This window comes from Ambystoma mexicanum, chromosome 14, assembly GCF_040938575.1.
Source record: "Ambystoma mexicanum isolate Mex_15411 chromosome 14, UKY_AmexF1_1, whole genome shotgun sequence".
NCBI lineage: Eukaryota > Metazoa > Chordata > Amphibia > Caudata > Ambystomatidae > Ambystoma > Ambystoma mexicanum.
In genome coordinates this window covers 441,619,344-441,635,114 of record NC_090940.1, presented here as the reverse complement: position 1 = coordinate 441,635,114, position 15,771 = coordinate 441,619,344, and the positions used below count along the sequence as shown (strand labels likewise).

The following is a 15,771-nucleotide window of genomic DNA, read 5'->3' as shown; positions in this document are numbered from 1 at the left end:
GGAGAAGCTTCTTCAACGCAACTGGAAGGACACCTACAGTCATCTGTGTGTAGTGGCTGTTGCTGAAGCTACAGTTTTCCAATTTTGAATGCAACACTCTACCTACTACTCTTGGCATATTTTCTGCACCCTGCACATAACCAGTCCTTTATACTGATCTGTCTAATTACTAGACCTGTATTAATAGTCCAGAATGCTCCACTGTACTAGTGGCCGCCTCTAGCCTGTTATTTGCATGGTGCACATCATCCGTCTTGAATGCTGCACCCTACGTAATGCCACTGGCCTGCATTTGTACCACTGCATATACCCTGGCCTAAATGCTGCACCATCGATGGGCCTGTTGTCCTGTTTTCTGCACCCTGCAGGTTATGAGCTGGCTTGGAAGCCTGCATTTTGCAGTGTGTTGGTTACAGCCACTCAGCATCTTTATAGCATTCTGCCTGTATTCTGCACACTACAAGTATACTAACTGTGAATGCATTCCTCTAACCAATCTCTACCCTGTATTCTGCACTCTGTAAATTCTAAGTTCCAGGCTTTAAGTCGGTGTATCTTCCTGATGCCCATGGCTTGTATTCTGACCCCTGCAATACACCAGCATGGAATGCTGCACACTACCTAGCGTCTTTAGACTGCACTTTGTGCATTGTAGGTATCAACACTGAATACTTCACTCTGCTTGGTGGCTCTGGCCTATATTCTGCAGGTAACCAGCCTAGATGCTATACTTGCCATGGGTTATCTAGTACCTATTGCCAAGCTTGAATGTTGCACTCTATTTGGCGCCTTTGGTATTTATTACTCCCGATTCACGTTATCTGCCCGGAATTCTGTGCTATGCTTTGGTTGTCTTGTCTTTACCAGGGTTTGAAATTGCTGGTAGCTTTTTAGCTTCTGCTTCTTCTATGCTAGGAGAGCCTTATTAGCTTAAAACCAACAGTTACCAGAAGTTACTTTTGGCTACCCAGGTCAGCTGCTACCTTACAGAGATGCATATATGACATTAACTTACTTTGAGTATTTGAGAATGTAAATAAAGAAGAATTAACGACACATTTTAAATATAATGGATCATACATAATGGCCAAAAAAGTTAAAGTTTGGCTCTCCTGTGGAAGTTAGATTTGCAGTGTACTTTGTACTCGCTCCTGGTTCCCCAGAGATAGCTCCTGCCTACTGGGTGATGCCTGACAACCAGGAGCTGCTTTTAGCTCCTGCTCATCGATTATACATTTTTTGATATCCCTACCGATCGAAAATGGTGTACGCAATATAGACTCTGCGCTCCTCTTACGAAAATTTGATGTGACAAAAGTGGTCTACTGTGTTGCCACCTATTTGACTCAAGCCTGGAGAGTGAGGGCGAAAATGTTAAAAGTATGAAGCGTGGGTTTGCCTAATGCATCATAATGGTCCAATGTGAACCTGTAGGGAGGACTTTTATATATGATTTTATTAGTCGCAGATGGTACTTTTAACAAGGTTCAAATTGATTTTTTAGAAACTGAAATTCCCAGTATTGATGAAGGAACTCAAACCATGTTGTACACTAGTGCTATTTAAAAATGGCAAATTTGTGTTTTTGTATATGTAATTTTGGCTGGATGACACTGTGTCGAATAACCGTTTTTTTTTTAACTGAATATTAATTTTAAACTTGCTTTACTCTGCCCATGCAGGCTACTCGCATCTGGGTTTGAAAACCTAGTATTTTCAATATCTTCGATTGATTACACTATGGGTTGCTCAGGCCTGTTTTCTGCGTTTTATTATAAATGTGTTCAATGAATGTCTTTGTTTCTGTAGGTCTGGGGTTATAGAGCTGTTATAGAGCTAGCTCAGTGGCCAAACCTTGCAATTGTAACACCCCTTTTGGAGCCTACCCATAGTAGTTTACTTTTATGAATTTGTTTGTGTTACTGTTATTGTTAGAACTGGTTTCTTGCACGAGACACTGGTTTCTAAAGCAGTTATTCTACATGAATAGATCCACTTTGGTCAGTATACCCATGGCCCAACCGATTGTTTTTCTGGTCTTTTTTGTCTAAGGTGAAAATATACATAGCTGCTCAGGTGATGCACAGCCGAAAGAGCCTATCCCAACCCAACATCAACGTTCTGAGAAGAAGCTGAAGTGTTCCTTTGAGGGTTGTGAAAAGACATTTGTGTGGCCAGCGCACTTCAAATACCATCTTAAAACACACAGGTGATTTGGGCAGCCTTTCTCTTCTGTCATACGCAAGCTATGGTCAATGACTGTATACTAGCATTGTTTGGGCGGGGAGCGTGCGTGTGTGCGTGTGTGTGTGTGTGTATCTCTGTATGCCCATATTCCTTTTTTACTCTTAAAAAGAAAAGTATTGCAGGAAAAATGTCCAACATAGTTTCCGAAAAAGGCAATTAAACAGTTGATGAAGGTGAAAATAGAAAACGGTACCTAGTATATTAATTATTTTTCAATTCCATCCAGCCCTATTAAACACCCATTGAGTCATCCTACAGCATCTTTTGTAGAGTTTTCCATTTAAGATTACATGTACGCAAACACACCTTAGCACAGTTAATAGCCTCTTCAATTAAATGTTTGACACATTTTAATTTAAAATGTTCGATTTATGCCTCCCCTATCAACACTCTAGTATTCACTGTAACTATAAAGAATTACGGTTCTGGCCTGACTGAATAGTTACCATTTCTGTTTTAGAGACAATATAAACAATCGTAGTCACTGGAATACTTTTACTTTCTATTACAGTTCCTTTCTAAACATTCAGTTATTTCATGTTAAAGCCTATAATAATGGCTGATAGTTTGTAAAATTGTAGTCTTTGTTGTGAACATCCAGGGCACTATTGGGGACCCTGGAAAAATGTCCCAGTTCAGATAAGCACCAGATTCACTTAGAAGCTTAAATTGTTTCTAACGATTCTCCAATAGGAATCAATGGGGAAAATCAGGTAGGTTTGACGCAGTGATAGGATAAAGTGTGTTAAGTTCTCTTATTACCTCCAGGTGCAGTAGAATGGGCAACCATCCAGAGAAGTCACTAGAGGAGACTCCCAAGAAGAGTTCAAGCACAGGGTTTGAGAACCAGCAGGCCAATAAGAGTTGGTTGAAGAGCGAGTTCAAAGGCCTACTGCATGCAATAGGAAGCAACAGCAGAGGGTGGACCTGGAAACCCTGCTACTACTGGACTCGGGGGGGGGGGGGGGGGGGCGGGGGGGGGGGGACCCCTGCAGATGAAACCAACTACAGGACCAGGTCCCAGGGACAAGTACTCACAGTGATGGATCAGGAGAAAATGATGCCCATGTACGGCGAGTTCATGTGGGAGTTTGTGTGTTGAGTTTAGATGTGGCTAGCCACACTTATAGGCTAACAGTAGTACCAGCTCAAAATCGCAGCACAGTAAGGTTCCAGACGACAGAAAAGAGCAACTAACCGGTCACCTCAGAGGATGACACACAAGGCAGAAGCATCAGCATTCACGAGGACAGCAAAAGAAGCATAGAAAATCGATGACCAAGGTTCCAGTTGTGACTAGGTCCGGCACTGTCAAGGTGGAGTAGGGACTCCATCAGGGTTTTCACCAGAGCTAGTCCTACCCCAGAAATGGGTTGAGGGATTTGGGAAGGCCTCAGTCTCTACCTCCCCCGCCCCACCCCCCCCTCACCTCCTCATATGTGCCTTGTTGCATCTGGAAGGTACCACTATCGATCACAGCTTAGTATGAAGGACCAGCAATCCAAAGTCCATGCCCCAGTCTTATTTTCCAGTGAAAATTATCAGGTGAATGCCCAGGACTGTGTTGAGAAAGTCACCCAGTCTGTGTTTTAGTGTGCCCCATGATGATGTCCTCGTCTAGCTTTGTGTCCAGGACTTCCTCAGCTGGGCAGCACCAGCTGATTTGAAACTCGCGGTCTCGCTCTCCTTCCAGGGGCCTGCCTTCCTGATTTATGATGTTGTCATGAGTTTTCCCTGGTATTTTGTACACATCCTTCCTCCCTTTGGCACTCTCATTCAATATGGCTTGCATAATCTTCGTCCTCGATTTCTTGAGTCTTCTCTCATGGACATTAATGGTACACTTGGTTGACAATAACGAACTTTAACTTGTTCTTCATTTCTTTCTTCATGGATTCTTATTGAAGAAGGTTTAGTGATCTTAGGTTTAGGGAGTTCCTCACAGGAACAGGAGTCTGTCCTGTAGAGGACCCGCTTGCCTCTACCCATGGGGTGGGTGTTGCGTAGCAGGCTCACATCCCCAGCCTCATAAGCGAAGGCTCCCCCTTGACGAGAAGTGACTGAATCCCTTGATTTGTCACAAAGCCTAACAGTTACATGGGCAGGCTCTGTCTGAGACCCCTCTTGCTCGGTATCACTACATAATATCCCCAACAAAAATATCGCCATAGATATGGCCGTTTGGTTCGCCATAGGCAATATTTTTGTTGGGGATATTATGTGGGAGCGGCGGTTGCGGGGGTGTCCCCTGCACATTAGAAAATGATGCAGGGGTTGCGTGGGTGTCCCCAGCAGGGTCCATGTGTGAATTTGGGTCCATGTGTGAATTTCACCACATAAATATGGCTATATATTTTTGTGGCGGAAATAACACATTGAGCTCTAGGTGTTTTTCAGGTAAGGATTGTAGGTATTTTCTGCCCTACAAGGTTCTTGTTGATAGGACTTACTTACCACACTTGTGTTTTCAAGTGTTAGCAGCATTTCCTTTTCTGGGTTGGTGGTCTCGCTACTCCCAAGTCTGGACTAGCCTCACTCACTGATTCGGGGCCCAGGTCAGCAGGCCTCTTAACCTAGCATGTCCTCTCAACTTGGCATCTCCTAAGCTTTGGGTCCACTTCCTTAGCCAACTATCCTTTTCTCTCCCTGTCTCTAGTTGACACTGTGGCTTACCAATGCAAGCAGATCTCCTGGTTCTCCATCTTCTTGACTGATCGAGGGAATGAGTGGTTGGTGTGAAGGTGGACCGAAAGGCCAGGCGGAGGCGGGACGGTGAAGCACACTGTGGAAAAGATTGTACTGGAGGTTGTTGTAGTTGAGACATTAGTTGTGAGAGAGAGTGGTACCTGATTGTAAAAGTGAGTCTGTGATTGAATGAATGTTTGCTAATATGCGTGAGTTAAAAGTATTTTTTTTTTTAAATGTAATGAATGGTGTGAGTGTGATGGCAAAGTGTGGTGCGGGACAGAAGCGGCGTGAAACCCCCCGAATAGCTTTAAAACCAAGGGTTGGCCCCAACCTGTGATACTGCAGCATTTTGAAAACGACCAAAATAAATCAGTCTTTTTGGTGTTCGAGTTTCAAAACGGGGTAATATCACATAGAACTGAGTTTTAGCGTAAGCAGGAAATATAGGAGAGAGAGGGGGGATAGGAGAGAATATGATGGAGAGGAGATTGTGGGCAGTGTAGAATGGAGAGCGTAGAGGAGAAGCAAGAGATTGTCTGACTATAGGAGGGACAGAAAGGGGAAGGGAGGCGAACTAGAGAACGAGAGAGAAAGACGCAGATAGAGAGGGACACGCACGAATGGGAGTGAATACCCACAGTGAAAGTACTGGCCATTTGGAAAGGCACCAGACCAAAAGAACCTACTGAAATCCTGTACAGGGCAGTGGTTAGGATAGGTTATCACCTAGAGTTAGCTTGAAGGTAATAAGAGAGAAAAGGAGAAGGCATTTTGTCCAACATTGCTGATAGAACTGTAGGTCATAGATGTTATCGATGTCTAGTCGACAACCAGGGGTACAGGGAATCCTGGGCTAGGCTGACTGGGAAGCCTATGGAGATGCTAGAGACACTGCTTTTAATGTATCACATTTTAGTCTCCTACAGTTGAAGTACTGAATCTTCCGGGTCATAAATAATAAAAACACTTGAAACATCCTTTCAATTATCAGTGTTGCTAAAGCCATCTTTGAAACCTTGGATTCTGCAGATTTTCTGCAGGACTTTGTTCACCCAGTCCTTTGAGAGGGTTCTAAGAGGCCAATCTAGTTGGTGAACACGGAAATTGACACTTAGTCTAGCCAGACTCAATTAAGGTAGCTTGACTGAGCAGACTTCAGGAGCTATGGCGGTGTTGTGCAAGTACTTTAACCACACATAGAGACAGAGAGGTTTTAGTACCCACACAAAAGTAAAAAAAGAATACTTATTTTTTACATTACACTACACTAAGCTGGCACGACGTAGGAGAAGCATATATCCTTGTTTTGAGAATATTCTATTTTATTGATATTCTAGGACAAATATTGTGGGACCCCCAACCTTTTGTTTTTTCCCTTTCTTTGGTACACTGACTTATCTGTGGGGGCCCAGGGGACTTCCCCTGAAGCCTCCTGCTATTGCAACTCTTTATACCTTATAAGGGTGCAGGGTATTTGGTTGCTCTCGGGCACCAGTCCCAGGGGTGCTTCTCAGGGTCCTCATTTTTGCCCTAGAGTGACTATATCATCATACATTGGTTTTAGGGAGTAGGCCATGGCAGATGCACTTTAGGTTTAGTTTTACTAGTCTTGCAATCAATTCTTCTGCATTGATAGCCCAATGGACCTTTCTGGTAGCAATAGGGGCACTCATGTATTTTTTAATTTTTTTAAATACCTGCTCCATGCCATTTTGTGTTTTAGGGCTACCTTTGTTCATGGCAGTCATGAGGAAGGCACAAAATGGCTGTTCTCATCACACGTGGGCCCTTTGGGAGCCCACATGACAGCCTCCCTGTTCGTTTCAACTGGTTTAGGCCAATATAGGTGCTCTCCCTTTTTTTCTTTTTTTTATTGTAAAACTTCAACTTGATATTTCATATCATGTTTTTGTTACATTTTCAAAAGAAAGAAAATTTAGATACATTTTCTTTTTTTTTTCATCCTTTCATCTTTTTCATCTCCTCCCTGGGTAGCCTTAGTCAAATTTAACAATAGATGTTATACTATAGGGTAACACAGTTACCGGAAAGGGCAACCACCATGAAGGCCGATCTTTCAGATACTAGCGGCCTTCAGTTGGGTACTGACTTTAGGGCTTCATCAAAGAAGTTGATGAGGTTGCAGGAAAGCTTGATGTTGTGACCTGCTATGGCGTAGTCCCACCAATCGTCCGGCTCCTGGGATTGTGTTTTGAATTCATTTAGGTGCACCTCACGGAGATCTGTCAGCATTGGCCACAATATAGCTAGGTGCTTTAGGGATTCGACTTCTGTAGTTTTGCAAAAGCGGCAGTAATTATTTGCTGTTTCTTTATTCTTTTGCCTCCAGAGCATCTCATTAGTATTTAGAGCGTTCAGTCGCAGCCTTAGAAATTGTGCCCTATGATGGCGAGACGGACAGTTTGTGAGATATTTTGGTTGACAGTTCAATTTGACTTGACTTCTGGAAGTGGGCAGGGTTGATTTGAGGGCTAGGCGGGTATTGTAGGTTGTGATCCAATCCCATTTTGCTAGCTTCTTCTTGGCGTGTTGTGGGCGCTTGACTAGCTCTTCCTCCGATATGCCTGCATCAGCCATAATAGAATTTAGTTTGAGCTTCCATGTGTGAATAAGGACATTGTCGATGGATTCTTGCCCCGGCTTGAAGATGTTGTATGCCGGGATGGTAGAGCCGAGTACTATTTTGCGCAAGGTAGATAGAGATTTCCAGACAATTGTCATATACATAGAGTTCAAAGCTAGCTCATATCTCAAGGCTGACATAGAAATATAATTCGGAAGGCTCAGGACACGTCTCCAAAACTTTCCCTCCAATTGGCACCATAGGTTGTGATTGATATTCAAGGCTGCTTCGCCGCCAAAAGTGATAGTTGGAATTACTTTTTGAAGATAGAACATTACTACGGGAGTGACAGAAAGTTTCCCGTAGTCAATGTTTATTTTGGCAGCTTGGAGACTCAGGATCTTTATTTTGTCCATCAGATCACTGGTCCATGCAGCTTCGCAGACCGAGTCATTGACCATTACTCCAAGGTAGCGGATAGACTTAACAACATTTAGCACTTTTTTTTCTATGTGCCATTGGAAAGACCTGTCTTTTTTTACCTACCTTGACCGATGCACATGATTTTTGTTTTCTCTGCATTTAAATAGAGCTAGTTAAAGGTTAGAAACTCATGCAGGCGAAAAAGATGTTGAAGGCCAATTTGAGTTTGATCAACCAACACTATGTCGTCGGCATAAACCAGGTGATTAATGAAGGTTCCATTAAGCTTGGGGGGAAAACAATGGACAGACTTTAGCCACTCCGGTAAATCAGCTATAAAGAGTTTTAAAAGGTCTGCTGCGAGGGGGCAACCTTGTTTGACGCCTTTGAATGTTCTTATTGGATCTGTGAGGTCGCCTTGTGAATTGACTCTGATTTGAATGGACGTGTTGGAGTGCAGGGCGATGATGGGCTCTAGCAGATGCTCTGGACAATGCCACAAACGTAGTTTTGTCCATAGTTTGGTCCTATTTATGGCGTCAAAGGCTTGTCGAAGATCGACAAACGCCAGGAAGATTCTTTTTTTCGCCTCCATTGCGGACAACTTTAAGAATGATAATATTGTCAGATTCACGTCAGTCCCCACGTTTTTCGTGAACCCTGTTTGGCGACAGTCAAGTTTTCCTGCTGAAATTGCCCAATTCACCAGCTGTTGGCGCAAAAAAGAGCCGAATACTTTCCCAATAGTATCTAGGAGGGCGATCGGGCGATAGTTAGTAGGATCGGCTCGACATCCCTTCTTGTATATCGGAACTACAATTGCCGTGCACCAGGAGGAAGGCAGTTTCCTGCTGTTTGTAATCTGAGAGAACAACTCGTGGATGAATTTCGTCCAGTGTACGCTGTGTTTTTTGAGCATGAGATTTGATATTTGGTCCGGGCCAGCAGCTCTTGAATTTTTCAGCTTAGAGATTGCATGTTCAATCTCTTTGCAAGAAGGTGTGATGTCCCAAATAGAAAGTGTCACGTCAGGCTGTGAGGGATCTTCAGACTCAGGTTTTTCGTACATTAAGGTGAAGTATTCGCTCCATTTGTCGCTGGTGATTTCATTAGATATTGCTGGGGATGATTTGGAGCGGCCCTTATTCAGGATGGCCCAGATTTCACGGGTATTTTTCTGTACGAGAAGTTTTAACATCGTTTCTGCTCGACCTTGATCGATGATGGTTGAGTGTGATCTCAGCCAATTTCGAAAATCTTGTCGTCGGTACTTGATCTTCATTGCCTTACAACGTAGGTCGCACGGCTCTCTTTTAATTTGCCTGAGATCTTTCCTTAATAGTTTTTTTGCAAATGCAATTTCAGAACTATATAGATGTTTCGGCAATGATCCTAACGTTCTTGAGTTGGAAATTATTTGAGTGTGGTCCATCAGCAGATGTGTATATTCTACTATCTCGAATTCGTTTACGCTGTGGCTTAGATTGACAATAGCAGATCCATTGATTACTAATCGATTGCCTGCTGCATTTGTTTGTAATTGAAAGGAGTATTTGTCTGGCGTGTTGCAGTGCTCTTCATGCCAAACAAGCCGCAGCAGGTTATGATCGCTAGATGACATCGGCCGCACTTTAAGGGAAGAGACTTTGTGGAAGAGGTCCGCCGAGGCCCAAATATAGTCGAGGGTATTTGTTCGAGCCATGCAATGCCACGTCGGATTTGCAGGAGAATTGCCCTTTAATGTTCCATTTAGCATCTGGCAGTTGCGTTCCACAAGATCCTTTGACCAAGTTTGGCCTCGCTGAGCTACTTCAAGATCAGAAAGCCGAACGTTTAACTTAGTAAGTGGGTCATATTTAAACCAACTGCAGTTGAGGTCGCCGCAGATGAGTACAGAAACATTGTCGTATTCTAAAAAGGTGTGATCTATTTCATTCAATACTGACTGAATGAAAGATGTTGATGAGATCATGGCGGGATTCCAGTATCCATTTATTATTAGAAGATTGGAAACGGTGGCTCTTGGTGAAAGTTTGATCAGAGTGCTTTGCACGAATGGATTAGGGTTCGTGGAGACAACGAGCGACCACCAGTTCTGGATTTTCAAGAGTGTTAACAAGCCCGCAAAAGGTCGACCTTTTGGGTTCTTGCCGGCTGGATTTATCAGCGTAATTAATCCATTGCGAGTGGGGGGATCCCGTAGCCACGTTTCCTGTAGGCATATCGCAAACACATTCACCAAAGATTCTTGAAATGTGTTAAACAAGTGCGTGAATCCTCTCGTGTTCCATGACAGTAGAATTAGTTCTTGTTGTTTGACGTTGGCTCATTGTTATTTACGTGGACCATTTGGGAATCTTTTCGCATTGTTGGCTCTTCTTTCAAATGACTGATGCGTGGTAGCATCTAAAATGTCGGGTGATGAGACTAGAGACTGGCGCAAGGCCAGTTGCCTGGCGGTGCCGTGACTTGCTTCATGGTCACGATTTGCCTTGGAAGATGAAACGGCTCTCGTAGTAAGAGGCTCGAGGGTGAGATCGAAGCCGTAAAGCAGGAGATCTTCGTTTGCTTGAAGTAGCATGTTTTTTACCGCCGTCGATGAAATATGGAGAAACACTTGGTCGGAAGACGTTTCCCTTATATATTCCACAATTTTGATGTCGTCTGATGAAATGGCTCGCAGTGGTGGTATGCATGCGAGCAGTTTTAGAATGTTTCCTCTATTTAGATTAACTTTGTTGCCGTCTGAATGAATGTTTTGGAGACGGAGTTTCCACTTGCTAGTTTGAGACTCTAAATTGTCAGGACCGGAAGCGCGCTGAACTGGAGGCAAGCACAATTTTAGCTGATTCGACGTGTGTTTGGGATTTAGCCTAGAACTTAGTGGTTGCTGTTTTTCCTCTTTGTTGAGGGTGAGATTTGTCGAACATTGGGCCTTGATTGTGCGATCTTCGAAGTTTTATTTGCCTCTAGCTTCTCCCTCATTGATGGCCCAGTTGATATTACAGCTGGGGCTACAATAGAAGCATTGGTGGAATTCTCAAGGTCAGCTGAGTAAGTCGATAGATCACATAGGTCAACAGAAGAGTCATGAGAGCCATTGCCAATGGAAACATCGTTGGAGGCTATGCGCCGGTGTTTTGCTGAGGTCCTTGAGGGACTCGGTCTAGCACCTATTGATCTTGATGGTGCATTGTTTGTAGGTTTTATTACAGTCGTCGTATGAACATGCCGAGTGAACAGACTTGTCTTCTTCGGGGTTGTTAGGTTCCTTATACAAATTTTTTTGATTTGCTGTTGTTTTTGTTTAGGTTGTATACATTTTTTGTTAGGATGCTCTACCTGTTGTCCGGCAGACTTTTTCAGATTAGTTTCGGCGCTTGTAATGATTGTTTTTGCTGGCCCTTTGAATATATTAAATGAATTCACTGATGTGGAGGTTTGTGCCGGTACATGTCCTTGTGACGGAATTGCTTTTGTTGCGAGACTGCTTGTTTGAGGGACTGATCCCTGCATTTTCGAGTTTGGAACCGAAGTGTCATGGGAGGGAGCCAGAAGGTTCATTGTTGGATCAGACTGCGGGGGTTCGTTTTCAATTGTCGCATGTGCGGTTGAGACTTGAGGATGAGGGGATCCTGATGAATTTTCTTGTGTCTTGCACGCGTCTCGGGAGGCGAAGACTGTGTTTTTTCGCATCCATTTCACGGCGTCCAACAAACCTTCCATTAGAGAGTCGTTTTGACAATGATGACGAGCAGCGAGATCGCTCAACCTGTCTTGCCATCTCGCTGCATTTTCAGCATTTGATGTCATTTGGGCTTGAAGGAAGCACGAAAAGTGTTCAAGTTTATCGATTTTTGCTGTTAGGTTAGAGATGGCAGCACCTTGATCACTTATAGATCTTATCAATGATTGAAAAATTTTGGTGAATGGAGCTAAGGCAACAGCCGAGGCAGCTAAGACATTGTTGTGTATCTGAGAGAGCGCTTCGGGTGAAATGCCAAGCGATTGAGGTGCAGAATCATGAAGGGACAAGGAGCCAACTGAATTGTCCAAGTTATAATGCGGGTTAAAGGTGGAAAATATTTTTGCAGAAATCGTCGGATGAACTTCTTCGCCAAACTGAGATGGCCTTGGGTGTGGAGTACTTGCATTCAGCGTTGTTTTCACATACAGGAGGTATGATGGAAGTACATTTTGCCTTAAGCTCGGCGACTCTTTGCAGGCGACTAGCACAAGCAATCACACTCCGATCGCATTGAATAGGGAGTGGATTGAGTTCTGGTGCCGGTGGCTGAGGGGTGCTGAATGGCTGAACATCGCTGAGCTGATCATTTGCACTCGAGATGGAAGAGCGACCAATGTCTGGAGCTTGACATGCCAAAGCGCTATCGTTATCAAGTTCGGTGCATTCAAAGGCTGCTCCTAGAGCAGTACGACCTGCTGTTTTTAGAATGGGAGGATCAATTTGGGAACAAATTGGATTGATTGTGGCCAAAAAACGTGGAATATTAGCAGGGGCCATCAATGTATTTTCGATGCTGACCAAGGCGATCTTGGGGCCGCGCAACTGAACCGGAAAATGACAAGAGCTTTCCTCCTGTAACAGAATGTCATTGACTGTGGGGAGACAAGTGAACCCCACAGATGGCGTAGATAGTCGTTTATTGTTCAGAGCTTGTTTGGGAAGTAAATCGTTCATCGCAAAGTTTCCCGTCTCAAGATTCAAGATTTTTAACAGTTCTTCGTCAGTCACTAAATGTGACAAGATACCTTTGTCTGTAGAAAGACCAGCAGCATTCATGAAGTTGTTGTTAAGAAAGGGCGTAGGTGCCATTATAGCCGGTCGCGTCGTTCGTGATGTATCAGATGTTTTAACATCGGACCGAGGCACCGGAATATCTCCCGGAACGCTAACTGAGTTCAGTGAATCCACCTTACCCGCTCTGTTTGCTGATATGTCTGTTTCACCCATAAATGAGATTTCATCATTAGAAGCTGGATTACATTCCAAATTGATAGTGGGGAATCTCGATGAATCGGGATTATCTGACTGTGCTGCTAAGGCATTAGATGGAACTGTGAGCAGTACAGGTGGAATTAAGGCATTGGTTTGCGCGCATCGTTCTTCAAGAGACAACAAGGCTAGGGGCTTTGGAGAGCTGATGGCTTCTGTTGGTAATAACCCATTTGTAGCCATAAGCGCACGCCCAGTAGCTTTGCTTACCTTAGGGCTGACTGCAGCTTTCATCATGGACCAAGGATTTGTAGAGCGCCGTTGCTGTAAAGATTTTTTTCGGGTCTGTGGGCCGTCTCCCGATAAAGTCATTATTTGCGGCGGCTCGGCAAGAGTACATAGGATGAAGCCACCAGTGCCTAACAGTCACAGGTCTTTACTCCTGACGGGCTTAACGCCGCAAGGGTGGTAGCCTCTGTCCTTTCAAGGCCGGCCCGAGTCACGTGATGGGGTCACGTGCCGATGTTGCCACGCCTCCTCCAGGAAGCGTGTTGGAGCGGCGTTCGCGGCAGGAGCAGGGGGCAGCTCGCAATGCCGGATTAGGTAGAAGCAGCTTCTGTGGGCAGCTTCTGAGGCTTCAAAGTGCTTTCTGTAGTAAGTTCTACTGCTCTCCCTTTCACATCTGTAGAGTTGGTCTACAATGAGTGGCAGACCTACTGACCAACCAGAATGGTTGGTCATCTGACTCTGTGCTTTCTGCCCCCTCTAGTGATTTGCAGTGGTACTTAAGATCCTGCCCTAGACCCTACCTCTATCTTGCTGTTTGGTTCTGCAGCTTAGAAGAAGCAAGTGTGCCAACCTGCTGAAAGTGTTTCCCATGAATCCCGCCATCAGTTTTTGCTGTTTGGTTTTTCAACTAAATAATTATTCGCAAAATATCACATCATAGACTCAACAACATTACCATATACTATGAGCATTGTAAATCATTACAGCAGTGTTACAACATTAGTTGATTAAGTATTTGTCGTAACATTATCCATCTACAACCATATCCTTTTATCTTCACCTCTTTGAATTAGTATAAGCTCGCCGCCCCCTTTCAGGTCTAGATATAGTTCAATGATTAACAGTTCCCATCAGCCATGTATGATTGCTGTCATTTTCTCCATACTAAGGAGGTCCCACAGCACAGTGCCTAATACCATTGTACAATAGAGGGTGCTTCCTTCTGTTGTCATATCCTTGCAATGCATCTCTTGGCTCCTAGCAACATATTTGCACATAACACCGCCCTCCTTACCCCCATTGTGCCATCCCCGTCCCACGTATATTCAAGAGTACCAAAGCTAGGTCAAAAGTATATCTCCACCCCCCACCTCCCCACCCCCTCACCCCCGGATCTCCCCAACCATCAATTTCAACTCTTGCCAAAGGTTCTTCAGCTGCGGGCACCGCCACCGAACATGTTCCACTGTCCCCTCCTCTCCACATTCTCGCCAGCATAACAGGGATTTGGGCCCCCAATTCTGTTCAACTACTGTGGTGTATAGTACCACTTATGTAGGAGTTTATATTGCAGTTCTTGATTTTGTGCCGACGTAAACAGCCCAAACACTCGTAGTAGCCTGTTCCCACTCCCTGTCAGAGAATTGCCTGCCAGCATCAATTTCCCATTTTCCCCTTACCTGCAGCTGGCCCTGTTCTGCCACTCCAGTTAGGAGTCTGTAGAGGGTGGAGATTAGCCCTCTGTTGGTCACACTATCCGTGATTGCTCGTTCCCACTCTTAGCTCTCTATTTGCCCCCTCCTTCATATAGGGAGAGTACCGGCCCAATGCTTGAGCAACTGGTAAGCAAATAAATCTCCTTCACTTAACTCAAAATCCATGGCACATTCTTCAAAGGTTTTGAAAGGCTTTGCGTCAAACCTAAGCTCCCTCAGACCCCTCTCTATTCATCTTGCAAACCTGTTCTTTTCTATATTGAGGGGGAAGGCTGCGTTCTGGAATATAGGTGTGCTCTGTTATGGCCACAGTGCCAAATCATACTGTTTACTTAATCTATCCCAGATCTTTAGTGTGCATCTCGTAATGGGGGATTCGAGGGGATTGGGTCCTCCGACGTATTCCATATCTATGACAGTAATCACCACAGCTGTGCTGCTTCGGAAAATCTTTCGGCATCCTACGTCGATGACGTCGATACGCCGCCCTTGAGGACCTCCGCCGACATCACTGGATGTTATAAGTAGGACACACGACGCCCGTAGCCTCAGTTCAGTTTTTTCCACGAACGTGTTCGCTTCGGGAATCTCGGCGTGCCTCGACTCTTTGGAGTTTCTGTTGTTTCTCGGTTCTTCGAACCTGTTCGTTTTGGGAAGTTTCTTCTTCGTGAAGGATGTCTACCTCGTCTTCCACTCCGCGTCCGGGATTTAAGAAGTGCGGGGACTGTGGGTCCAAGCTATCGGTTAAGGACTCGCACTACGCCTGCCTCTGGTGCCTCGGGGAGGCCCATGACACGGATGACTGTGTCGACTGCCAGTCGCTCACATCTAAAGCCTTGCGGGAGCGCAAGAAGTTATCGGTAGGTAAGGTGTCTAAGCCACGGAAGTCGAGGTCTGCGGGGCTTTCGACGGATGATTCGAGAGGCGACTCTCCGCGTCGTCGTCGGAAGTCCAGTGCGTCTCGTTCCCGGAGTCGGTCCCGCCACTCCTCTGCCTCTTCGAGGCACTCCCGGAAGCGCCGTCATTGGTCGCCTTCCCCGTCCTCTTCCGAGGACTCCGCTGTCGGCGAGTCGCTTACCCTACCAAGCAGGCGACGCCAGAGGAATGGGCTTCCTTCGGGAAGAAAATGTTAGCGATTCTCGAATCAC

General features: G+C 44.9%; 1 protein-coding gene across 7 annotated transcripts in view; it reads left to right on the top strand.

Moving 5' to 3' along the window:
• Positions 1-15,771, top strand: part of ZNF410 (zinc finger protein 410) — a 1,181,063-nt gene that overhangs the window by 672,961 nt on the left and 492,331 nt on the right. For all 7 annotated transcript variants that reach the window (XR_011283761.1, XR_011283762.1, XM_069637659.1 and 4 more), the window contains one exon: positions 2,053-2,209. Coding sequence is in view for 5 of the 7 variants with exons in the window: in XM_069637659.1 (XP_069493760.1) it covers positions 2,053-2,209 (157 nt within the window). In the remaining 2 variants the exon portion in view is untranslated. The remainder of the gene's footprint in view (positions 1-2,052; positions 2,210-15,771) is intronic.